Source organism: Crocodylus porosus, unplaced genomic scaffold (genome assembly GCF_001723895.1).
Source record: "Crocodylus porosus isolate Cpor-Errol unplaced genomic scaffold, CroPor_comp1, whole genome shotgun sequence".
Lineage (NCBI taxonomy): Eukaryota > Metazoa > Chordata > Crocodylia > Crocodylidae > Crocodylus > Crocodylus porosus.
The window spans coordinates 12,634,260-12,660,833 of NW_017728927.1; the positions used below are offsets into that span (position 1 = coordinate 12,634,260).

The window sequence follows — 26,574 nt, forward strand, 5'->3', positions numbered from 1 at the left end:
GAATCAGCAGAGGCAAAAAAATGGGGTCTTGTTCCAGCTATCAGAAACTAGTAGCAAGTCAAAGTAAATCACAGACATTTGCTGCTATCTTTGTATGTGTAGGTCAGTGAATTGTATCCAGAGGCATTATTAATACTGTTAAAATATCATTGACGCTTGTGACTTTGGGCTCTTGCTGATTTTAACCTACTGCCATTACTCTTTGAACACCTATTCCATATGTCACTATGAGGACATGCATGGGACAACAGATAATTTCTCTCTACAAGTGACTCTGTTCTCCCAAATGCAGGGAAGAAATCCAGAGACTTACGGAGCAAGTGAGAGAACTGGAGTCGAAACTTGAGCAGGACAGGAGACAAGTGGGAGATGAGCCCATAGAAACTCTAAACAAGGTACGATCTTGTATTCTGTAGTACCTAAAAAAGGTCTTCTGGTGTTAATATGTGCTTCCATGATGTTATGAGAGTTGTGCAATACTTTATGCAGCGAAAAAATCCATTATATGAAGTTAAAAAGCTGGAGTGAAGGAATTTGCCAGTAACTGAAATTACTGGTGGTTCTGATCACCTTGTACAAGAAAATATGTCTCACAATGAATACAGATAGCAGCATAGTATGAAAAATTGTTTCCTACTTAATAGGAGAATGACATTTTTGATATAGTGATGTTGTGAGAGGTCAGTTTTTAGACTGTATATTGTACATTGAATGTTGGATGATTTCTTGAATTCCAAGTAACGTTAGCTTTAAAAAAAAACCCAGAGACTACAATTTTGACCAGTATCTGTCCATTGCTTCCAAATACAGGCCTTGGGCTTCTAAATTGATCCATAGATTCATAAATGGTAAGGCCGGAAGGGACCTTGGAAGATCATTGGGTCCAGCCCCCTGCACCAAGCAGGAAAGATAACTGGGGGGGAGGGGGTCAGGTGACCCCAGCAAGGTGACTGTCTAGTCTCCTCTTGAAGATTTCCAGGGTAGGTGATTGCACCACCTCTGGAGGGAGCTTATTCCACAGTCTGGACACCCTGGCTGTGAAGAAGATTTTCCTAATATTGACCCTGAATCGATCTTTCAGAAGTTTGTGGCCGTTACTCCTGGTTTTCCCCTTGGGTGCCCTGGTGAACAGTTGCTCACCGAGCCCTTGATGTACTCCCTTAGTGTAGTGGTAAGTTGCTACCAGGCCCCCTCTCAGCTGCCTTTTCCTCAGGTTGAAGAGTCCCAGATCCCTTACCCTTTCTTCGTATGGCTTGCCTTTTAAGACTCTGATAATATGGGTGGCTCTTCTTCGGACCTCTCAAGCTTGTCCGTGTCCTTGTTAAAGTGTGGTGCCCAGAACTGGATGCAGTACTCCAGCTGTCGTCTCACCAGTGCTGAGTAGAGTGGAAGAATCACCTCCTTGTCTTTGCTGGAGATGCATCAATTAATGTATGCCAGACTATTATTTGCCCTACTGACTACAGCATCCCACTGCTGGCTCATGTTCATACTGTGGTCTGTTATTACCCCAGGTCCTTTTCATTCCTGGTGCTAGCCAATTAGGTGCAGCCAAGCCTGTAGGTGTGTAGGGGGTTGCTCATCCTGAGGTGGAGCACTTTACATTTCTCGACATTGAACTTCATCAGGTTCCGATCCGCCCAATTTGCCAGCCTGTCTATGTCTGCCTGTATCTGTAGCCTATCTTCAAGCATGACCACATTCCCCCATAACTTGGTGTCATCTGTGAACTTGGCCAGTGAGCTCTTCACCCCCACTTCCAAATCATTAATAAAGATATTGAAAAGTACCGGGCTGAGCACCAACCCCTGTGGGACACTGCTGCTCACTTCTTGCCAGAATGACACGGATCCGTTCACTGTGACTCTCTGGGTCCTATCCTGCAGCCAGTTTCTCACCCACCTGACTGTCTCACAATCCTCCAATTTTCTTGTGAGGACATCATGGGATACTAGATCAAAGGCCTTTTGGAAGTCATGGTATAGAATGTCAATCTGCTCTCTCTGTCCAGGTGGCAAGTTACCTGGTCATAGAAAGAGATGAGGTTGGGAAGGCAAGACCTGGCTACGTCGAAGCCATGCTGGCTGTCATGAATCTTACCTTCTGCAGGCTTATCACAGATAGACTCTGATGAACTTTTCTAGGATTTTCCCTAGGGTGGAAGTTAGGCTGGTTGGCCTATAATTACCCGGGTTCTCCCTCCTGCCCTTGTGAATGGGCACAACACTGGCAGTCCTCAGGGACTTCTCCAAAGTGCCACGAGTTGTGGAACAGTTTAATCAGGGGTTCTGCAATGACTTCGGCCAGCTTCTTCAGCACTCTTGGATGAAGATCATCTGGTTCTGCTGACTTGTATACATCTAATTTTTTTAAGTGGTCATATGCCAATTCTATAGCAATAGTAGGAAGGCAGTTATTCCTACTGTGCTCATACTCTACCTGACATGTGCTCATACTCTACCTGACATGGTTTTTCCCTTGGTTCAGTGAAAGACCAAGGTGAAGTAGTCATTCAGGAGTTCGGCTTTCTCCTGGGTAATGGTAACAAGCTCTCCTGAGTTGTTGAGCAATGGCCCCACACGCCCATTTGTCTTTCTCCTGTTCCCTATGTACCTAAAGATGGACTTCTTGTTGTCTTTGATTCCTGTTGCTAATCTAAGTTCTGTTGCTGCTTATGTCTGTCTTATCTATTCCCTGCAAATGCGAGCTGTCATGGAATAGTCCTCCTTGGAGCCCGCGCCAAACTTATTGTTTATAAGCCTCTTTCTTCTTTCTTAAGAGGACTGTGATTTCCCTGTTTAGCCAAAAGGGCTTCCCAGCCCTTTTTGTTACCATTTCTCCACATGGGAATGGACTTCTTTTGTGCTTCAGGGATCGTGTCCTTAAGGAACAACCACTGTTTGTGCACACCTTTCACCTTTGGTCCCTGGTCCCTCAGTGCTTGCCCTACTAGTGACCTAAGCTTGTTGAAATTTGCATTTTTGAAGTCCAAGACTTCAATCCTGCTATCCGATTTGTCTGCCTTACCTTGAACAGTAAACATGATGGTTTCATGGCCGCTGTTGCCCAGAATTCCCTCTATATTTAAGTCAGTCATGAGGTTGTCTCCTTCGGCCAGGACCAAATCTAGCAGAGTGTCGCCTCTGGTTGGCCCATGTACCTCCTGAGTCAGGAAGAGCTCCTTGACACAGGTCAGGAATGATCACAACCGATCCAACTTGGCCGAGTGTTCCTCCCAGGAGATGTCTGGATAAATAAAATTGCCCATGATGACCATGTCATGTGCAGCATTCCCTCTAAGCTGCGCGGCGTGCATGGCTGCGCAAGCACACCTGGCAGTGTGGCATGAACACACCCGCACAGCCATACATGCCATGCAGCTTAGAGGGAACGCTGGGCACGTGCACGTGCACATGCGGCCTCGGTCAATTCCCAGGTGAGCTCCAGATTGAGCTCCTCCCCCTGGTTTGGTGGTCTGTAGTATACACCTACAGTTAGGTCTCTCTCGCCATGTCTCCCCTGCAACTTGACCCAGAGGGTTTCAAGCTGTCTATTTTTTGGAGCTGATGTTGGCCTCCAGGGAGGTGTACTGCTCTTTGACATAGGAATTATTATTATTTTTAATAATCCCTGTGTTCCTAATTTTAATAATTAAATTGTGGTTTTGAATAAAATGTGATCCAATTGTCAACTTACATGTACATAACTTTTTTTTTTTTTTTAAAGCATATAAATAGGTCTTTTGGATTGGACTTTTCTCAGGTCTCGCATAAAATAAATATTTTTTGTCCATGTAAATTGTATGGTAGGAGAGCGAATTAAATCGGATTTTCAGTGTTCCACTTACAGTTTTTTGTTTGTTGGTGGGAGTGAGGTAAAGAAATTGATTTTGTGACTACACTGTTGGATTTTCACAACCGTTGAATATTGACAGGCTGTGTTTAATTATTTCTAAATTGAAGGGGGTGGTCCTTCCCAACAAAAAACATGGGTTATAATAGTGCCTGCTTTCTCTTTTGCTGTATAATTGCATTGCTAGCTATTTGGCAAGGGGTTTGATGTCTTTATGTAGTAGGTTTATGTGAACTGCAACACTGGGTCTTTATTGAGTTTTTTTAAATGGAACTAGCATGGCCAAGTTAAGGGAGTCTGCAAATAAGTAAATTTGGTGGGCATAGTTGAACATGACTAATAATGGTTGACTAATCTCTCTTGGGCAGCTTCTATGAAAATGTACAGGCAGGCTGTCTGGTCTAGGCGTTTTGCCTGGTAGTAGATTTTTAATAGCTTCTTGGATTACTTCCCTAGTGAGGTCTTTCTCCAATGTTTGTGCCTCAGCCAAGGATTGTGTTCCTAAATTTACAGCCAGAAAGAAATCTTTCAATATTTTCACAGTATATAGTTACATGCAATAGATATAAAAATTAAGGCTGAATTTATATAGAGGATGAAAGAGTTCATATGCTATGGACCCAACTGGGTTATTTTGCCTGAGACAGAGTACATAATTCTGCTTTAAGAACAGGAGGTAGTAACCAGGATAGAGACTGTTGGCTTTTGTTTTTACTTGTCCTTTGTTTCCAGTTAGCTTATTTGTTTGTGGCAGAGAAACAGGATTGTGATCATGTGCACAGGCCTCCTTTTCTGCCAGTGTCGCATGATGGCCAGCTTATCAGTAAGCTTAAACAAATTAAGGTGGGACCAATTCTGCAAGCCTTTACACTTGGAAGATTCCCAGTGGAAATTAATGTGAGTTTTACCTGTGACAGGGCAGTGAAATCTGGTCTCTTGACATTAAGTCTTAGTCTATAGTATTGCAATGTGTCACTTTTCAATATAAAGGTAGTCAACACTATGGGATTGGTTGCCTTAGAAATACGTAGAATAATAGTTCTTTGGAGATTTAAATTAAAAGCTTTCTAATTCCACATTCACTTCACAATTAGTACAGATTGCAGAGTAGTTTGCACTCTGAAAAATGCCTGTATGATGCACTGAATACATTAAAGATAGAAATATTTCAAAATTCAGATTTTCTTCTCCATTCCCCAACTCCTTCCTGCAAAGTAGAGATTATCTTTGTTGACTTCTCTTTATCTGGTCACTTGTGACCCATTTTTATAACCTGTCCAAAAAAAATCATATATCAGTGACCAGCAATCCCACCTTACTTGTACACTAAATGTAAGTGTTTCACCCTTGCAGCCTTCATCTGCCTCCTTTCTTGTGGATAAAGACAGCCAGAGAAAGGAGCAATCGGCCAAACTCATCCAGAGACAGTGGAAGATGTACAGAAAGAAGGTGAAAGTTGCCTAACTGGACAGAGGAATTTCTTATATCCTCCTACCTCACCCTTGTTTTGGGGTATAGAGTAACCTACTGTCAAGCTCTGATTTCAGCTTATATTAAATGTCTGACTTTCTTCCCCTTAGCCCCTGTCCCTTCCCTCTCCAGGGTCACTCTTATCTGGAACCTTTGCTGGCTTTCTCATAGAAAACACACATTTTGCTGGGAGCAAGCATGGCTTAACTGAATTAAGGGCTGAAGATGCATGCATCTGCCAAGGCTAATATAGAGCAGTGCCAAATACAAGAATGTAGTTATTTAAAAATCTACATCAACTTTTTAAATAAAAATTTGCATACAACCCATGCCTTTTTTAAAAACAGCTGCTTACAATTGGAGTGTGCATTATATATGAGGAAATACAGTTTCTACCACTTAAGCAATCCACAGGGCAGTAGTGAGCTGGCTTGGCTCCCTAGCTGGTGCTACTCAGTTACTTACTACAAAGAAGATTTTTTTTTCTTCATTATCCTTTGAAAAACAAGGTGCATGTCTTATTTCAAGGCATGTTGCATATGTGAAAATATGGTATTTTTATATATATATATATATATGACTTGGATACAAGTGCCTTAGAGGGTGAGAAGTAGAAGGTAAGATGTCCTTCACATGGCAGAACCACAGCTTTTATAAAACAATGCTGGGACTCTTTTTTCTATGACAGAGCATTTCTGAGAGCAGTAACTTGCTATAATAAATGGTATGTCCACACCAGGTTCATGCCAGACAATACCATAGATATGTGATGTTTGTAACACATTATGGTTGACAGAGTTGACTTTGTCACACTTAAATCATCATAGCAGCTCTTTAAGCAACTCTGAATATTCCTTGGTCTAAACTTCACCCAGCTTGTTCAAAAGAACAAAATAAAATCATACCTTTGTTTTTATGAGCAAACAAAATAAACACTGCATCTCTAGGTATATCATATCTAAGATAATATATAGAGAAATGTAATAATCTCTGTCCAACTAAACAAAAAGCCAGCATCAAAAAGACAACTGCCACTTTCAGAAAACTGCTCCTGAGTTTTTTTAATTGTTGGGTTGCTTTTTTAGTGCCTATATTTAAAAAAGGAGAGAGATTTTTTTGTAGATATCTTTTATTTAAGAAATGTCACAAATACTTGTGATTGTAATTAGATGTTTTCCCTTTTCAGAAAGAAGAAATTGCCTTGGATGAGGTGAGTTCAGTGTTATTTTATTTTTGTCATAAAATCAGGCTTAATTTGTATTGAAGTAGAACCAAGTGTTTTGCAGTTTTTAGGGCCATTTTATTAGGAGAGAGAATTTTCTAGCTAAAGTAGTGAGGACTGCTATAGCATGAGTTAGGGTTGTGTGATGATTTACATTCTGACATCCTATTTTTAGTTCATAACTTCATTAAACTTTCATCTTTTGGTCTCAGATTTTCTATATTTTTTTCCTTTGCTGTAAGGTTAGTGTTTTCAGAAAATTGGTATGAAATAGAGGCTTTTCCCATGATAGGAAAATAAAATAATTCTTACAGTCTTCCTATAAAGAGCCATGCCTGAAGAAAGAACAAAAAGAGATAGAAACTCAAACTGGAAATGGTCCTTGTTAAGAAGTGTATTTTCATCTTCCAATGAAACTATGACCAGACTTTACATTTAGAGTACAATTAATATGTTAACAGAGCAATAAGTAGGGACCTACCAATTTCGTGATTTCACAGAAATCACAAATTTGGCATTGCCCACAAAATCTGGAGGCGGGGACAGAAGAAAACTTACTGAAAATAAAATTCTGGGTCCCCAGAGGGAGCCAGCAATTCTCCGGGTGCTGCGGCCTATCTGCACAGCCCACTAGGTGGGGAGAGAAGGGCTGCCTTCATGAAGGGCAGCCCAAGGTGGCTACCACTCCTGCCCCATGCTGCTGATTGGCTGAGAGGACTGCCCGTTACATGGCCTCACCCCTCCGCCAATTGGTGATGAGGGGAAAGGCTACATAACAGATAGCCTCACAGCCAATCAGCAGCAAGGCGTGAGTCCACCTGAGCCCCTTGGTTAATCAGAACCAAGGGAGGGCCCTGCTGTGATCAGCCTATGAAATATGGTGATTGGCCTTGGGATCTCCCTGTGAAATCGGCTGGCCAACTCTTCAAGTTAGGTAGACCCCTACTGTCATGGTCCAAGTAGGCACTGTGAGTATGGCTCTGCCCCACAGTCGGGGGTCCCTCAACTCCCCTGCCATGACTTTATGATATACATAAAGAAGGAGGGGGTTCAGTGGTGTTTTCTTCCCCTCTTGTCCTAGAGACGGGGTACTCACAGGTGCACCACGGTGTTCCTTAGGACTCTGCCTTCCCTACACCCGATCCACTCACCAACTACTTGGGTACTCAGGTCTTTGCCCCAGTGAGATGTCAGCCCTTTGACTGTGGGGTCCGATGTTGCTAGTAATAATCTGGGCTACTGTCCAGATGCAGATTACACCTGGAGCTTCAACCCCTCGCCTCAGGGATCTGAGCCTCAGGTGCCAGGTGTCCTCCCCGAGAGGAACACCACTTTGGATTTTTTTAATGTTGAGGGACTGGGAACTGCCCATCCCCAGTCTGGTGCCAGCCACTGCTCCCATTCCTCTGCTGCGGGGCAGTGCCTCCAGAGCCGTTGTTGCTGGCGCATGGAGCCTCTGTCTGGCCAGAACACTCTGAGCTGGCTGCCGGCTTCTGACAAGGTTTTTAAATTCTCTGCAGCAGCAGCTCCAGCTGCCGTAATCAGCTGGCGGCTGCCCCACCCGGGAAGCAGCCGCTCGAAGAGCCGGTGACACGCTGGCTCTCACTCCGCCCCAGCCCATCCGAGAGGCGAGTTCTCCGGGGCTTGGGTGGCTCTCCTTTCCCCTTTGGAAATGCCAGGGTTTGCCCTGGTGTTTCTGAAGCCTGTGAGGGTTTCTCGCTGCCACACCTAGCAATAAGTTGTGACATGCCACATGTTCAGGCAGTCTATCTCTTACTAATGAGCCACAAAACATGATGATCTAGCCACAGAGATGTTACTTGTTAAATGCAGAATATCTTTGTGGCTTGTTTGTATTACACTTTAATATTGAACGTGTGGCACGTTACACACAAGAGTTGTGTGCTTGGCCAGGATGCACTGCTCTGTACACCACCCCTCTTTCCCTCAGCTCCTTCCTGCAGGGGGACTCTTGAGCTGATCTCTGCTGCCCAGGGGTGCCTCAGCAGATGTTATGACCTACTCCCTTTCCCCAAACAGCCTTCAAAGCAGCTTCAAGGAGCCATTTAGCACCTCTTCCTTTGAGACCTGGTGTGTAGACAAACACTCAGTGTGACCTCTTGACTTGCACACAGTAGGAATGTGCTGGGAAGAGGAAAAGCACATGAGCAAAAGCAGCTCATAAAGTGTCCCAGATCCCAGCAACTCCTGCCCCTCCTTCTCATCATCCTTGGCATGGGTCTTCACTTCTATATGGGTGGGAAGGCAGGCAGGACAGGTCCTTCACCCAGGGGGAGCTCAGCTAGTAAGCTCAGCTCATTTCTCTTTAACAGCAAAGCTGAAGTGGCGACAGAGGGATGACAGCCAGTTCCCTCAGGTGTCTGGCCCTTTGTTGGCCAGTCTGGTAGAGCAAGTTCCCAAGGCACTATTTTGCCCTCTAGGTAGGAGAATGTGAAGCAGGTCACATGGAGCAACAGTTCCCATTGAACAATATTTGCCTGTTGCTTGATGGAAATGATGTCTCCATTGGCATTATATTTTTCGTTAAGCTCCTAAAGTACCCCTCTAAGGAAGATTACGGTGAAAACAGTTTTGAATCTAGGCCCAACCCTACATTAGCATCCACATACATGTACTTTTGTGCCTGTACAAAGCCCTGTTAAGGTCTGGTGTTACTGTCTGTGGGTATAGGGTATGTTTACGTGGTTCAGTGCAGAACTGAAGCCTTACCTGCTCAGTGAAATCTGCACTGGGAGTGCATATAGGCTTGGCAGGAGATCTTGAAGTTGAAGGTGTGAAAGAACTATAGGGAAGGCTACAGACTACTTTGTAAACTCCTCTGAAAGCCCCTCCGTTGTAGAGGAGCAGCTCTCTCACCCGGTGGACAAGCTAGGCTGTTGGGAGATGGCATTCTTCTGAGGTCAAACCAAATGCCTCCAGATTATAGAATTTATACTGGCTGTTGCCAGTGCGCTGTATCCCCATGCAGGTAAGGGAGGCTTTTAATTTTCCATATTTTCTTTCTTTTGCACATATGCATTGTAATCGGAGCTAATCAGGGAATTGGTATTCCTATGAAAAACTTTGACTTCTGGAAGAAAAATTGAAAAGCAAAATGTTTTGATTTTGGGAAAGCTGCTTCATGGGGAATTTTAGTTTGTGGGTATTACGCTCATTTTTTCTGTGTACTTGCTGGTTACGTGATACTCCACAAACTCCCTTCATTTTGAGGGGAGGCAGTTGCATCAGGAGATTACTTGGCCCTGGTACAGCATGTGAGAGGGAGCCAAGCTCAACAGGGATACAAGGGTAGGAGGAAACAACTACAATTCCACTGAGGAACTGAGGCAAGTAGACTAATAAAATTATTTTTCAAGCACTTAGGGTTTTTTTTTTACAAGAACTGTATATATTCTGGTGAAAAGGGACTCTCAGAAAACATTATGTAGTTGAAAACCTAATGCTTTGTTAAAAAAATCCCCCATCCATTTCTGATGGAAACTATATGACCAGTCCTAATTGTGATAAAATCCTGGATTGTGTGAGTCTGTTATTTTTCTGATAGTAGAATGTAATACTGTACTGGATGCATAAAAATAAACTTAAAAATGACCTTAAGCGGGTAATAATCAGAAGGTGTAATTCTAGCAGAATCATGATCTAAATGTGTCAGTCTACCTTCTTGGTGCATTCTTTTATTTAGAACAAGTTCAGAAATAAAACCCTAAGCAGAGAGGAAGGAATTTTGTTTGACAGAATCACCAGAATGTCTGCCAGACTTCATTTGGTTTCTGATGATATTATTAAGTAGCAAAGCCTGCTGGGTAGATGGGATCTAAGATGGGAACATGAGTGCATAGCTGTATCTGTGAAATATGGGCTAATGTTGGCAGCTAGAATTTAATTGCATTTGACAGGCTCCATCATGGGTAGATTGCCTGATTAAATTTTCTGTGGAATATTGCATCTCGGGGGTTCTTCCATCATTTATGGGTTGGGAACCTTCTGGATTTCAGAAGAGTAAATGTGAAGTGGTTGGGGGTGCCTCTTGATTAAATGGAAGTGCATGTGCATCAAATACTTGTCATGGCACGGGGAAAATAGTTCTTTCTCCCACAATGCTTCTTCCCTTGGGACTGTGCTTTAATATGTAGCTGCCATCTTTCCGGGGAGTTAACATTCATTCATCTCTTTCCCTGCTAGGCGACTGTTGTGCTTCAGGCAGCTTTCAGGGGACATTTAGCTCGGCAGAAACTGTTACTGAGCAGCACACTCGGTAGAAAATTTCACACCACAAATGGCCTTGGAAACAAGGTAACTTTGGGGCAAGCAGGGACCTGGCTGCTGTATGACTTTACTTTTCTGTTATTTATAGAGTTTACAGTGCAAAGAGCTAGGCTTCCAGGTTTAGTCCCTTAACTCATCCAGTGGATTTTTTGTCTTTAAGTGCTCTGGCCTGCAGACACTTGCATCCCAGAAGGATGTCAAACCTATTCCCCTGCTCTCCTTTTTACCTTCTCAGGTATATAGTCCTCCTTCCAAAGAAAACCATAGCTTCCTTGGGCAGTAAACTTCAATCTCTGTCTGAGTCTCTTTTTTTTCCCCTTTATCTGAAGCAGTTGTATTGTGAGGTTTAACTTTTCTGGAAAGCTGCCCTTACGTCCAAATATTCATGAAGTCATTTTAGCAGTAGGCCAACATTAATCATTGCAATCTGAAAACAAGATGCTGGAAATGATGGCTGGCTTGGAAAGAGCAAAAGATCTTGTATACAGCATGCTCTGCTGAAGATTTGCAGTGTTTCTTGTAAGTCACATCACACTTGGACCAAAATGCCTGGCTCTGAATATGAAAAGACATCCCTACTGATTAAACGTTTAGTTGCTGCAAATCACTAGTTTCTTGAACATCATCTAGATGCAGGCAGCGTAATATGAATATGCTCCTCCATATGGCTCCTCATTATAATGTTTTAGCTCAGTAAATTGGTCCAGCTGAGCAGAACTGCCTTACCACTCTTGGCTTGAGAGAGAGTCCTGCCCACAATAGTGCTGGAATAAATTAACTTTCCTTTCAGCTGCCTACCCTTTATCTACCATAAATACAGGCACATCAAAGTTTGTTCTTTAAGACCTGTAGGATGATCCCATTATCATAAGATCAGTAGCAACAGAAATCTGGCAAAAGCTCACAGGCTTTGCCCCAAAAGATGGGAGTCTGCTCGCTGTTAGGTGATACTGCATGCACAATCAAGAGCAGAAATGTCAAAGGTTTGCTAAGTTTGCAAGGAATTTGTAAAAAGCCCAATTTTCTTTTTATCTGATTGCACTGTAGAGCTCCAGCGTGTCTCATGGGTCCAGCTCTTTGAGTTTACCTTCTGACTGCAGGGAGGAAGAGGAGATTGTGACATTCATTCAGTCAGTTTTCAGGGCGCACTTAGCACGTCAAAGATGGCTTGAGGAGAGGTAAGTCAGGCAAAGGTGTTTTCACAAGAGAATACCAGAACTCATTTTTATGACCTGAGACATTTCTAAATAACATGTTATCAGAAGCTTCAAGTTAGCAAAAACATCTGCTTCAGGTATTACATATGTAAAGCACGAACAGTGTATTCACAAGTGAAATGCATAGGAGAAGCTTGCAACAAAAATTGCCCCATCTTTGCATCTCTGCAGGATTTCTGCATGCCACAATATTCTTCTCATATATTCTTGTTGTCTGTTACCTTTTTGTGATGGGAAAAGTAAACACAAAGAATAGTCATATTTGGGAAAAAGTAACTGTCAAACATGGTTCTACTGCACTGGGTTAGATAGGGAAGTCTAAGGCGCCAGTATAAAGACCCTTAACTAAATTATTGACAAAAATAAAAAAATAACCTACAGCTGTCTGTACATGAAAATCGCTTAAACCCACTTCCTAGATATCCTGCTTGGAGAACAGCAATTCAACTTGAGCAAGACTTATTTAACATCCAAGATGCCTGGACACAAGAGTGGCTCGATTCCACTTCTAATACAGAAATTATTATTACAAATCCTACCATTAGACCCAGGTGGCTTTAATCTCCCTAGACATCTTCAGTCTTCTCTAAACCAAATCAGGATAGGACATGGCAAACTTTGAATCACATCAACTCTGAATGCTCTCTTTGTGCATTTAGTGTAATTCTATTGTATCTTAATAATGCCACACCTGCAGCTGGCTGCACAATTTGGATGTGAAATTGTGAATATGTTTCTCTTTGCTTTGTCATCACCGTGTCATCATACGCTAAATAAAAAAACAGAGCTTAGCTTACAGTTATGGGGAAAGGAGGGAGACAGGGAGCAGCAGAACAGTCTTAATGCAGCTCAGTGACTTCCATCACCCAGAACACCTGGGTTAGCTAGTTTCTGATGCTGTGTTGGAAAACACTTTCTTTCCATCATTTACGGCTTCAAAAGCTTTGGATACTGGCTTTTAAGACTGTAGGGGGAGCTGCCTCATGTCCCTTCTTTAGGTCTTTTGGGATGCACTTCCACAGCTGTGGGCTTCTCTCATGCTGGAGTCATGAACCTCCCAAGCTTACACAAGAACGTGGGTTACTGACTACTTGAGCAGTCATCTCTGCTTAAGTAGTCCTGGCTAGTACACTGTGTAATGACTTGGCTTCATTACGTGTCTGCTGAGTGCTGTGGCTGGTGGTATACAGACAGTTACTGTAGATCTTTTTGAAAAAAACAGGGCTGTTTACTCTTAAAAGCTGTCCACAGGTAGGTCTCTCTAGCTTACCATCCTCCTGATGCTAACCAGGTAGCACAGCTTTTTCAAACTCTCTTCACAGGGTCTCCCTCTGTTTCAGCCTCTTTCTTTGAACAGTCCCCAACAACTGACACCCCCTTCTTTGTCTTCTGAAAGTGACTTCTTGCCTGTTGCCAGATTTACACTTTTGATCTCAAGTGTTTGCCCAGGAAGCATCTCATTTTCTAGTCTTCATTCCTGCATGTTTTTCGTGATAGCCCCTTCAAGGTTCACGTCCACGTAGGAAAAATCTCTTGCAGCAATCTAACAACTATATATCATATATATTATTAATATAGAACAGGCCCATATCCTCCGCATGGTCCATCATTGCAATGAAACAAGGTGATGGCTTTGTTGTAGAGCCTACCTGCAAAATCTCCTCTGGCTAATAGCATCTCCCACTACCTTTCTCAGGTTTGCTGCCTCCATCTCTGCAGGCAGAGTAGCAGTCCCTGTTCTGTGCCTCCTGCTAATGCAAAGTGTCTTTTGCAGGCTCTCTGCCTCCAGTGCACCAAGTGAAAAGCCAGACCCTGTTATTTACATGAGGGAGAAGAAACCAGTCTCACCAGCACTCAGGAAGCCTTCCCCTTCCCCTTCAGCCTTCACCTTGGCGCTTCATGGTAATCTCATTTCTCTCTACCCACATAAGCATGTGGGCTGTAAGTGGTGCGCACACAGTTTTATACACAAACGTTTACTTTTGATTTGGTGAAAGATTGGTGACACCAGGAAGTGGAGTCCTGTCATTGTCAACCAGATATCACCCCCTACAGGTAGTGTCAAGGGTATGGATGTTTCCAAGTGTGTCTTCTCTGCTTCCTGCCTATTTTCCCCCAGCAGTAATATGATACTTTCCACTGGATTTTAGCCTTTAAGCCATAAAGAAGTTGGGATTTTCACTTCTCTTGCTTAGTTTCTTAAAGAGATATGTCCCATCTTCTAATAAAGAAGTATCCCCAGTGAGACAGATGACTAAGATAATGTACTTGGGAACTGTTGAAAAAACAACAGAAACTATGGCAAGAAAACAAACTTTAGTGCCAGACAATCTGGTTGTATTGCTACTATAATACAAATCATGACAAACTGGGAGAACGTATTATCTTTTATGAGCATTCTGCATGAGTTCATTTCCTTGTGCAATTGTGCATTGCAGCCTGCCTGAATACAGAGTTACATCAGAGAAGGCAGTAAAGGGAGTGTTAAAGAATGACACAGATACAGTAGCCTCAGATATGTAACGTCAAAGAAGATAACAGAGGTTGTTAGGTTACATCCACACTGGGATGTTTTACACTCATGGGTCTGATCTGCAGGAAGGGGGCTATCATCACACTATCATAGTGTTTAGGGTCAGAAGGGACCAAAACAGATCATCAGGTCCGACCCCCTGCCCTGGGCAGGTCATATCACCCCAGCCACATATCTGTCCAGCCTCCTCTTCAAGACCCCAAAGGTAGGAGAGAGCACCACCTCTCTTGGGAGCCCATGCCAGAGCTTGGCAGCCCTAACTGTAAGTAATGTCTCCTGATGTCCAGCCTGAACCTTCTCTCTAACAATCTGTGGCCATTATCCCTAGTAATCCCGGGTGGTGCCTGGGGGAACAGAGCCTCCCCCAATTCCTGCTGGTCCCTCCTGGTGAGCTGGTAAACCACCACCAGACCCCCTCTCAGCCTTCTCTTGTGGAGGCTCAATAGGATCAGGCCCTTCAGCCTGTCTTCATAGGGCCTGCCCTGCTGCCTCTTGACCATGCGAGTGGCCCTCTTCTGCACCCTCTCAGTGCTAGCCACATCCCTCTTGAAGTGCAGTGCCCAGAACTGGACGCAGGATTCCAACTGCGGCTTGACCAATGCCGCACAGAGGGGAAGGATCATTTCCTTGGACTTGCTCGTGATGCATCTGTAGATGCATGACAAGGTGCGGTTAGCCTTACTGACCACTTCCTCGCATTGGAGGCTCGTGTTCATCCTGGAGTCAGCAATGACTCCAAGATCCCTTTCGGCCACCGTGTTGACAAGAAGGGAGTTCCCCAGCCTGTAGGGGTGTTGCTGATTCCTTCTCCCTAGATGCAGCACCTTGCACCTGTCTGCGTTGAATTGCATCCTATTCTCATCCACCCACCTCTGTAACCCATCTAGATCTAGCTGGATTCTGTCCCTCCCCTCCAGCATGCCCTCCTCACCCCACAACCTGGTGTCATCAGTGAATTTGGACAACGTGCTTTCCACATCCAGATCGCTGATAAAGATATTGAACAGTACAGGCTCCAGCAGCGAGCCCTGGGGGACTCCACTGCCCTCATCCCTCCTGGTCAAAAATGACCTGTCCACTACCACTCCTCTGGGTGCAACCATGTAGCCAGTTTGCCACCCATCTGCCTGTAGGCAATCAATGCCACAGTCACCTAGTTTTTTTTAAGAGAATGTAGGGGGAAATTGTGTCGAAGGCCTTCTTAAAGTCCAGGAAGATGACATCCACCCCAACACCCTCATCAAGGAACTTGGTGACCTGATCATAAAAAGAAACCAGGTTAGTCAGGCAGGACCTGCCCTCAGTGAACCCTTGTGGTTGCCCCTGAGCATTACCTCCCCTGCTAGGCCCTTGCAGATGTGCTCCTTGATAATTTTCTCAGAGGACCAAGGTAAGACTGACTGGATTATAACTGCCAGGGTCCTCCTTTCTCCCCTTATAAATGGGGAGCACATGGGCCCTTTTCCAATCCTCTAGTACCTAGCCAGTGCCCCATGAGCACTCATAGAGCCATGCCAGGGGCCCCACTATGACCCCTGCCAATTCCCTCAGCACTCACAGGTGAACAGCATCTGGACCTACTGATTTAAACACATCCAGCCCCTCCAAAAGTTCCCCAACTAGGTTGTCCCCGGCCCTAGGCATGGCGGTGCCTCCCCTGGGTCCATCCTCACTTCTAGTGGGGGAGATGTCCTGGTCCCTGTTCAGGAATATGGAAACAAAGAATTCGTTATAGAGGTCAGCTTTTTCATTTGCCACAATCACCAGATTGCCAAGCCTATCCTGTACGGGACGCACGTTACCCGGTGCCTTCTTCTTACTTCCTATGCATTTGAAAAAGGACTTTTTATTATCCTTAATTCTGGTCACTAGCCCTAGCTCCATCTCCACCTTGGCCTTCCTAGCGGCCTCCCAGCAGTCCCCAGCAACGAAGGTGTAATACTCCTTGGTGCTAGCCCCTTGCTTCCACTGGTTGTACACCTTTTTTGCTCTCAGGCATCCCTGGCTGCCTTTGCCAAGCCATGGGGGCTTCTTAGCCCTCCTGCCCCCCTTGGTGCGCATTGAGACTGACTCCCTTTGAGCTCAGAGGATCGTCTCCTTGAGGAACAACCACCCATCTTGGACTCCCATCTCATTGAAGCTCCAAGACCCCAATGCCTCTCCTACTAACCTTCTCAGCTTATAGACATCAGCCCTCCTGAAGTCGAGGGCTTCTGCCTTGCTGCTTGCTTTCACCACCCTGCACTGGATAATAAATCCCAGCAGATGATGATCACTGTCGCCCAGGTGGTCGAGTACCCGCAGAGCCCTCACCAGGTCGTCGCCTATGGCAAGGACCAAGTCCAGCAAGGCATTTCTCCTGGTGGGACTACTCACCTCCTGGGTTAGGTGGAGGTCCTGTATCCCGGCTAGGAACCTACGTGAGTGGTTGGACGTGGATGACTGCTCCTCCCAGCAGATGTCTGGGTAGTTTAGGTCACCCATGGCAGCCACATCCCTTGACTTTACTGCCTCCGAGAGCTGACCCGAACATTCCCAGTCCAGCTCGTCCCCCTGGCAAAGTAGTCTGTAGTATGTCTGGGGTGAGGAGGGAGATGCTGGCCTAAGTTGTATCAGTGAAAGAGCTCACTGCCTCTGGAATCTCTCACAGAGATAGGGAGGAAGTAGTGTAGTCCATTCCTCCAAGCTTGGAGTTTGGGAGCAAGGTTATGAAGGGAACATATGGCTATGAGGAAACCATTTTATACCTCCTTCCTATGTGCATAGTCTCTTCTGAGTGGTAGAATAAAGAGCATTTTATGTTGAAGTTTATTTTTGAGTTGTTTTAATGAGCTATTGTCATGTTTCTAGGGTCTAACCCCACTGGACTTTCTGTGGTAGTTCTGGTTAGTGTTTGTGGGGCTGTAACCCAGGTTATTGTGGTATTAGATCCCAGGAAAGCTGAAGGCCCAAGGTACTGCATCTGCTAGGATGAAGTCAGATGAGACACCATGAGGGGTATGCAGTACAGCTAGCTGGGTAACCCTGATAACAGTAATTAATTGTCGTAGAGCACTATTGTTCTTCAGCCTTGAGGCTTCTGAAAGCTAAATTATTCCAGATGCTGAAGACAGTGACCTGCCCAGTGACGAAGCTGTAGAAGAGCCTGCTGTAGAAGCGACCGAGAAGAGACCACAGGAACTCAAGGCTTCTTTCTGTCAGCCCTCTTTTGGTAAGTATTGGAAGAAAGAGGCTAGGAGTTAAAGAGCATTTTCTCATTATTCCCAAGGTTGTGGCAAATTATTCAAAACTGAGAAAAAGGTGAGAGATTGTTTAACTTGTTACTGAAGAGACAGAGAGCATAAGCACAAGAATTAGTCTTCACAAATGTAGTTTTCAGGCTACATACCTCTGCGAGCTATTTCCTCTTAGGCATGGTCATTTATGGATAGTGTAACCAAACACTCCCAAAAGACAAATAACACTAATAAAGGAAGGAAAGCAGGTCTGGCATAAATGCCTCCTCAGTGGAGGGGAGTATGATTGCTTTGCATTCTGTTTTGGTTATATTCATTTGTTAAACATTTGAATTCATTTTGTAGAAGTTGCCATTTACTAAAATTACAGCCCCCATAACTCCTAGCTCCTATCTGATCTAAGTATCTGTTACCTCAATGGGCTTCTCCTGTAATGTATTTCATTAGAGCTTGAGAGCTTTAAATCATTGAGTAGCTGAATGAGACTTTTACCTCCTATCTTCCAAGGCTGAACTTCATTTGTTGACCTCTAGATTTGTCATCAGCCGTGCGTGTTCTGTGGAAATATGCTTTGTAAGACATCATTTAGTTACGCTGTCCTTTGGGATTATTTTGAGATAAGCGATAAACATGGAAGTGTTTTAAGGAGCCTTGGATATGTGCTACTACCAGTCTATGCAATCCAGATGCAGAAGCCTGTTGGCTTTCAGCATATGACAAGTGAAATAAGTTTAAGGGAGTCAGCCTAGAACCTACTAAATGCTTGATCTTAAAAAAAATGGTGGCATTGCCCATTTCCTGTGTTAGACAGAGGATCAGGCCAGGGATAGCAGAAGATACAGCAGTCAGGGATGGAGATGAACTGGTAGAGCTGTGTAGAGTGCCCAGAACTGTTATACAAGGAGTGCTGTAGGAAACCCATAGCAAGAAAAACTTACAGCTGTCCACAAAATTGTGAGAGTTCTGTCAAGGGGGAAACACAGCTGCAAGTTCTAAAGTAGTTCTTCCCAACTGCCTGTCAACGTGCCAGAGGAAAACACAAGTGAAACGCAAGGTAAGACATTACTTGGTGCATGAGCCAATATAAAACAACATTTTCCCCAAGGTAATGTCTATATAAAGAATATTTTGTGTATTAAAAATTAGACAAAACAGCAAAGAAGATTGATCACTTCAGAAAGTACTTCATCTCAACAGCCACCCAGACTTATTGCTGTTGTACAAAGGCATGTCTATTGAGCAACCAGAGAGGAGAGAGGGGAAGGGAGGCAAGGTATACCTACCACTGTAGACTGCGAGGGTGGGTGGTACAGCATGGACAGATGGATGGGTGTGTGTGGGTGGAAGGAAAGGCATCTTTCAAGGTGCTGCTGCTACTGTAGCAGCATCAGCTCCACTCCAGCTGCAGCAGCCCTGTAGCCAGACCATCTGCAACCCCGTGATCCATTGGCTTCTCTCCTTCATTTCCCCACTACATATATAATGGACATAAGACTCCAAGGCTGCCTGGAAGGGATGAGGGGAATACTATACAGGAAAGGGAATATTATCCAGCTTGTTCCACTCACTCCCCCAGATACATGCTTATTATGGTGTTGCCATGGCCAGCTCCCATGGCCCCTCCATAGTTATGCTACTGCCTTCATAGGTGCTCTTAGTAGCATGGGCTCTCCACAGAGGAGCAGGAAGAAGACGGCAAGATAACTGGAGCAGGGGGCTGGACTTGATGATCTTCAAGGTCCCTACCAACTCTAATGTCTATGAAATCATATTAAATTATTATTGAATTAAATCTTATAACTAGGGACCTACTGAAATTGCAACTTTGCATTTTTCACAGAAACCGCAAAATTGCTAGACTGCCCCTCCCCCATGAAAAGGTGCAAAAATGGCCAAGGGGCGGGAGGAGGGAGCTGCAAACAGAAAATGGTGGGAAGTCCTAGTGTCCTGAAGCATAGGGGGAAGGAAGAGTTGGGGAGATTTTCATGGCAGAACATAATGGGGCCCCCACACCTCTGGTCAGAGGACCGTGGAAGTCCTGCCCCTCCCTGGAGATTGACAGATGGCCATCTGGCCCTGGAAGGCCCACCCCTCCCCAGAGATGAACAGATGGCCATCTGTCAATGTACAGGGAAGGGTAGAACTTCCAAGGCCCCTCAGTCAATCAGAGGCATGGGGGAGAGCGGTGCTGTGCTCCACCGTGAAAATGGTGACCGGCGCTTCACTCAGACCATGAAATCGGGTGGGGGGGGTGTAGACACCCAGATTTCTGTAGGTCCCTACTTATAACTTCCTTCTCCATCTCAGGTTGGGAAATGGCTCTGAGGCTCGGGACCTGCACATGTTCATCAAAACTAGCAGGTCCTGCCCCTTCATGCCTGGAACATTTCCTGAAATTTTGGAATGGTTCACATGTAGCATTCACAAGTTATCAACTTATATCTAAACACACAGAGAAATGCCAAGCAGATGTTACTCATTGGACCTTTCATATTCAGTCAAAAAAATCAAAATGTAGAAACACTGGTCACAGTTTTTTTGTGTTAACTATGGTGGTGCAAATAGAATGCTTGGTACAATATAGGCATATGAAAGAAAAAGACTGCTTCAAGAAACTTATGTTTTGAGAGTGAATTCTCTTTGTTCTCAGTCATTTGGTTCCAATTCTTTCCTTCATGACTGACTAAAGACTTCATTGTGACATTTCCACTTAGCTTGATCTTGTTTGGGGTTGATTTGTTTCCTTTTCTGACCTCCTAATAAATATCTGTTTTTATAATATAAGGAGGCTTCAGTACCAAATAGTTTTATTTTATCATGTGTAACCACTTGGGAAGTCTTCATGATGATAAGACAAACCAAACATAGTCAGTATATTGGTTTAACGCTTGCCATGTTCTTGTATTAAAAAAGAAGGGAGGGAAGAGTTATGCACAGAAAATTATGGATTAGAATTCTTCATTATTGTAGATAATTCTGGAAACCTAATGGGCCAGAGGATATTGTTTCCCACAAGGGCTTATTTTTGTTAACGTTTATTGATGCTCCTGTTTTCTTTGTGGTTATTTTAGCCATGTCCTCCCAGAAGCAGATGCAGGCCACCATCTCTTCACCTGTAGATGAGGCTCACTCGGACGATTCAGATGATATTATTATAGTTTCTCCATCACGGATGGTGAAGAAAAATTACACCCACTTTTAGATTTGGGTGTTGCTTCTTCTCATCTTCTTGCAATCATGACTTCTGGGGCACAAAAAGAAGACAAAATTTTCTTATTTCTGGCAAAATAAAACATGTAGGAGGTTTAAAGGGGCAATAGCAGGCTAAAGTTATCATTGTAGTCACCATGTAAAATAATTCAGTTTTTAACCTCTCTACTGATGTTATGTTTCTAACCTCTTCTGTTTCTTTTTTTCTTGCCCTTTGTGTCTGGGGAATGGAGAAGCTGTACTGTTCAGGAGTTGTACTTCACCAGAATTCCTTTAGTGCCACTGGTGATCACAATACCTTCCAATCAAAAAGGATGAGTAGGTCCTTGCCCCAAATATCTTATAATCTAGACATCAAAGCCTGCAACTGTTGTATGTACCAGGTTTACTCATCTGGGTAATGTAGTGGCGAGTTGTGGGGGTAGGGTTGGAGGGGGAGGGAGAAAGGAAGCAAGGTAAAGACATAATGAGAGATTTGATACATTAGACATGAATACATAGGCCTGGGACAGAAATGATACATAAACTGGGGTAAGTGATTGGAAACTGGTTCAAATCTGTAACTCAACAGAAGTTCAGTACACATAAACTGCTTTCATAATAGCTAAAACAAGCTTAAGACAAACCTGGATGGATGTAGTATCAGACTTAACTGATTTAGGTTCAATCAGTTTATTAAACTTCTGTCCCAGAGCCTCTCCAGATTCAAGTTAACACAATCTCTCAGCATCCTAGGATGATTTGCAAATCCCTCCTTGCAGGGTGGGCAGGCTAGTCTTGGCGCAAGCTGTCTGCTCCAGGTGAGTGGGGAGGTGTGCTCTAGAGCCCCCTGGCTCCTGGCCTGGGCCACTGCAGGCATGTGGCATTTCCAGAATCAAACATGAATGTCTGTTCACTTGCTTATTGGTTCACTCTACGCATTTTAGACTAAGCTGTGAAGACTGAATCGATTCAGCCTCAGGCTTTTTGACTATCTGTACTTAGCCACAGTGCTCTTGAATGCCTGTTTGTAAATTTCAGTAGAGCAGGGCAAAATGTTTCTGATGAACAAGTCAGTTTTGGATTAATTGGCACAAATTCAAAAATATTTTCAAAGTCAGGGACTAGTTTCAGGAAAAAAACAAAAACCAAACTTTCAGAAAAGTCTAAACAAGATATTTTGGCTTTTTTGTTTTGTCTTTGAAGCAATGCTTTTGAAACTAAATTGGCTTAAATTTAATTTTCAAGAAAAAGACGATAAAACTCTGAAAATGAAACATATTTCAGCTCAGACAAAATGTTTTGGCTGAGCTGAAACTAATTTTTTTTTTCATTTTACTGGGAAGACTGAAAAATCAATTATTCATACAGCTGTTAATCTTCAGCTTGTGTGTTCTAAAGAAAATGATGCTGTAAGGCCAGCTCTATTTATGTAAAACCTACCTTAAGTTATATTTTTAATATATACTTATTCTTAATTTTACTGCTAATTATTTTATATATGTTATATGCAGACCTTAGTTGAAAGCTCCTTGGAAGCTACTTTTGTCTTAAGGCTACTTGGTGCCTGCCATGTCTGCTCTTGAACTAAGTTACTGAATTTCCCAAACAGGTATGGTATAAAATATGATGTACTGTATCAGTGGGAGTCAACTTTTTTGGCAGGTGTGCTAGAAATTAGCCCAGCCCTTTCTCTGAATACTGCTCCAGTCCCCTTCCTCTGCCCAGTCTGCTGCTCTGGGCTGGGAGCAGAAAGCAATCGGCTGTTTGCTTTCTACTTCCTCCCCTGTGCTCCCTGCCTGACCTCCTGCTCTGCCTTATGCTTTCTGCCATATCTACTGCTGCCTGTCCCCTCCCTGACCTGCTGTCTATGCTTTGTGTGGTGCTCATGCTGCAGGTTGGCCACCCCTGTACTATGTTGTATAGGAAATATATTACTGTGTTGTCCATTAGGTGTGCTCTTAGTCATGTCCTCAACAGGGAATGCAAAATGTTGGGGAGTGTTGTGTGAGATGTAAATGCAGTAAAACTGAGCTACAAGCAGGTTATGCAGAGTTCTCTCTGACGTTAAAATCCTTCATGCAGGAGATTATTTGTTATAGGTTCTCTCTTAGCTCATCTGCCTCAGCAGTGTCTGAAACATTGTCTAGTGAGATGGCTCAGTCAGCTGAATGCTACTGTTTTTAAAAATCTAAGAGTATTATTTTCCTCTTGCATATTAAGTCTGAGTCTATGGTTGCCTGCGTGATGTACAAACATTATTGCTTGCAGCAACCCCAGCTGGGAAGGTGGAAGAAATCATAGCCTCATTTCACGGTTGAAGAAATGCCGGCACAGAAAAGTTAAGTGACTTATCCATGGTCATGCAGGGAATCTGTTGCTCTCTTAATTCCCAGTCCTTTACTGTAAGTTTATAGGCCATCTTTCTCCAGGATGGAAGAGAGGTGAGCTGCCAGTAATGCAAAGAGCTGATTTAAAATAAACATAATCTGTGATCAGCGAAAAAGGAAACTTACGTTTTAATACTGGCTATGGAAAGAAAGTATGCTTTGGACTCCTTCATTAAGGTTCACTGAGCAAGAATGCAAATAGATGTCACATACTTTAAAAGCATCAGCATCTTCCATTCCATTCTTTAATGGCAGTTTCCCCATTCTCCTGAGGAGGAGGGTTACCAGGGTGAAGTTGTAAGCTGCTTCTAAAGAACAAAGAACACAGGAACACCCCAAAAGGGTCAGAAGTTACTTCATACTGGGGCTTGTGGTCCTGTCCATTTAAAACAAAAGGAGAGAACCTATATTAATAAGGGTAGCAGTAGGAATAAGAATAATGTGCAAAAATTACTTGGTGTGGTTCAGTAGTTTAGGGAATATTAGCAATCTTAAATCACCAACTTAGGACCTTGTTGCTAAAACTACTGCTAAAGACGCTAATTGACAGCATTATTCACAGTTATACCAGAAAACTGAAACCCTAAGAGATTATGGAACAAGGCCACAGTTCTTTCAGGGCAAGGTTTGGGCATAATGTCAGAGACACAGCAGCAACTTGCATTGCTGCTGTCCAGGCTGCCCCTGTTCTGTGGATAAAGAAGGGATTTTACACTTCAGGGCTGTCAGGCCAGTACCTTTCATAAACATAACATTCATTTTCAGAGGTGAAAAAGATGTTGCTTGCTGTTTACTGGAAAGGAAATTTAATTTCGCACAAATATGGGGAAGTTTTGCCAACAGTTAAATGGCTTCTTTATTTCAAGGCACACTAGTGTCTCTTGCAAACCAAAGACTCCGGTTTTAAGTGTAAGATTTTTATCAACACCTCCCTCCGTTCCCTTTTTAAATTAAAAATCAGTCACCACATTTTTGCTGAATACTGATAAGTCAGTGCTTTATTGAAAGCAGAGGGCTAAGACTGCTGTTTATCTGAGGCTTATCGTAGTTCATGCCAGTACCTGTAGCCAAAGAGGAAACGGGATGGCTGCAGCACAATGCAGCTGATTTCATTTAATCCCATCAGTGGAAATGCTTCCAAAGGCAGTTGTTGGGAGCTCTCCATACCCGCTGCAGTCTGTAGAATGTCATTTCCACTCCCATTGGGTAGATTATGCCTGCTGTTACCTCAACCACGTGATCATCATCTGCAGAGGGGTAGAAAAACAATCCTCTTGGCAGCAGCTGAGAGAAGAGGGTTTTCTCCTTTTCTGAAACAGTTACAGAAACGGAGAGAAACTGTCCTCTTACTTAAGAGTCTTACTTAATATGAGATGCATATATCTTGCTTAGGTCTGATATTTTGGGGCTTTAAACTGTAGGTAGGTAGCATAGATTTCTGTCTACAGAACAGTCAAATCTCAGGACCCTGTTACAGTACGGCACGTAGCATGTCCCAGGGCCAAGGCTGTGCAAAATGATTTCCTAGCCTGTATTCTACTGGGAGATACTTGGAAGGCAAATATAATGGATAAGATAGTCTCTTACAATAGCAGACTGTAATAAAGAGCCATTAACAAAGCATTAGGAACAAGATACAGTACAGAGAGGTGCTCATGTAAGCAGTGAATCCATTTAAAAGGAGTTTTGCTGGAAGTGCTGGTGTTAGCAGACAAGTCTAAGATATTCTACTCTAGCGTTGGTGGGGTTCATAAACACAGAGGCCTGTTCAGGGCATCAGGACGGTGGCTTTCTGTGCAGTGGGATGCATCAAAATGTGTCTGGGGAAAAACTAATTTAAGTTTGAAATCTGAGAGCCATCCAGAACCGTGTGGTGGTCCCTTGAGTGCCACACTCCAAGCTCACCTTTTAATTTAGAAGGGAGCTGCAGTCATTTTAGATGAGCGGCTTCAAAAATGGGTTTCAAGTTCTATCTGTGTGTCTCTGAATCTCTGCAACAGAAGGCTGAAAGGGGGCTTGAAGAAAGCAAGAAGTAATCTCAAAGTAGATCCTAATGCTACACCATTTAACTCTCCCCTCCCCTGCCCTTCCTCCACTCACCATGGAGTTTAGGATAATGAAAATCAACATATTTTAGATCTGTCAAGACAGGCCCTACACACACATTTGGTGCCTGTAACATAAATGTTCTCTGCAGAAAGCACTTTGTAAGAGATTCAAGGTCTGAATGGAAATTAAAACTGTATTATAAACTAGTTCATGTAATTGCAAACTTTCCATTGGCTGTTGTGGAAGTGCTGCCTCTGCTAATGTTGCCCATTTTAACCCTCTTGGGATTCAAAGTTGGTAGTGTGTGTATGTACATGAGTGTGTGTGTGTGTGTGTGTGTTTAGTCAAAATCCAACTTTTATGGGGGTAACATCTTCATGATCCTGAAGTGCCTCATGTAGCATCTGGGCCTGATATATTCATTGTCTTCTACATAGGTTTTGTACAAAAAGAAAAACCTCTATGAAGACATGTTTTTAATATAGAAGAAAGGTAAATTTATTAATCTTGGAACACTTGGAAGAGCCATTAAGTTTTATGATCTTTTTAATATTTTATTTAGAACTGTGCAAATCCTGTACATAATTTATATGGGAATCTTTCTGAATTTCAGGCGATTGTTATGTATTTTCCTCTAATTGCTGAACATATAAATAAAGTTGAAGTTTTCAAATTAATTGTCCATGCATAACTGCAGCAGTTGTCTCTAATTATGTTATTGCCTTGACACACATTGCAATGAAGCTGTAGTCCCTTTGTTTTCAGCTGGCTCATTGTTCAACCCTTTACCCCAAATTGTTCTGCTGCACTAGTTCTGACTAGTCATTCTTTTTGTTCCATAAGGCAAATACGAGATGTCTTAGAAGAAAATTGAAAGTTAATGGAGTACAGTTTATTGCAACTGTTATCTGCTGTCCTCAACTGACCATGGGGGAGTGGGGAGGAATGGAAAGAGGAACAATGAATGATGATAGCTTCATATGTCATATCTTTGCTCTAAAAAACAAGTGATTTTTAGAACCAAAACTGTGCCACTGCTTCAGATGTATTCCCTGCTGAGTGCAGCCAACAAGAAGTTTCAGGTATGTCTTTTTTTAACTTGCACTAATGCTTGTTTGCTGGTTGGCCG

General features: G+C 43.4%; 1 protein-coding gene across 1 annotated transcript in view; it reads left to right on the forward strand.

Annotated features, from left to right (window-relative positions):
• Positions 1-21,632, forward strand: part of IQCE (IQ motif containing E) — a gene marked incomplete at its 5' end in the record, with an annotated part of 36,477 nt that extends 14,845 nt beyond the window's left edge. The window contains 8 exons of the mRNA XM_019542152.1: positions 293-395; positions 5,206-5,301; positions 6,509-6,532; positions 10,748-10,858; positions 11,879-12,009; positions 13,823-13,950; positions 17,682-17,792; positions 20,889-21,632. Of these exons, the coding sequence (XP_019397697.1) occupies positions 293-395; positions 5,206-5,301; positions 6,509-6,532; positions 10,748-10,858; positions 11,879-12,009; positions 13,823-13,950; positions 17,682-17,792; positions 20,889-21,019 (835 nt within the window). The remainder of the gene's footprint in view (positions 1-292; positions 396-5,205; positions 5,302-6,508; positions 6,533-10,747; positions 10,859-11,878; positions 12,010-13,822; positions 13,951-17,681; positions 17,793-20,888) is intronic.
• Between the last annotated feature and the right edge of the window lie 4,942 nt (positions 21,633-26,574).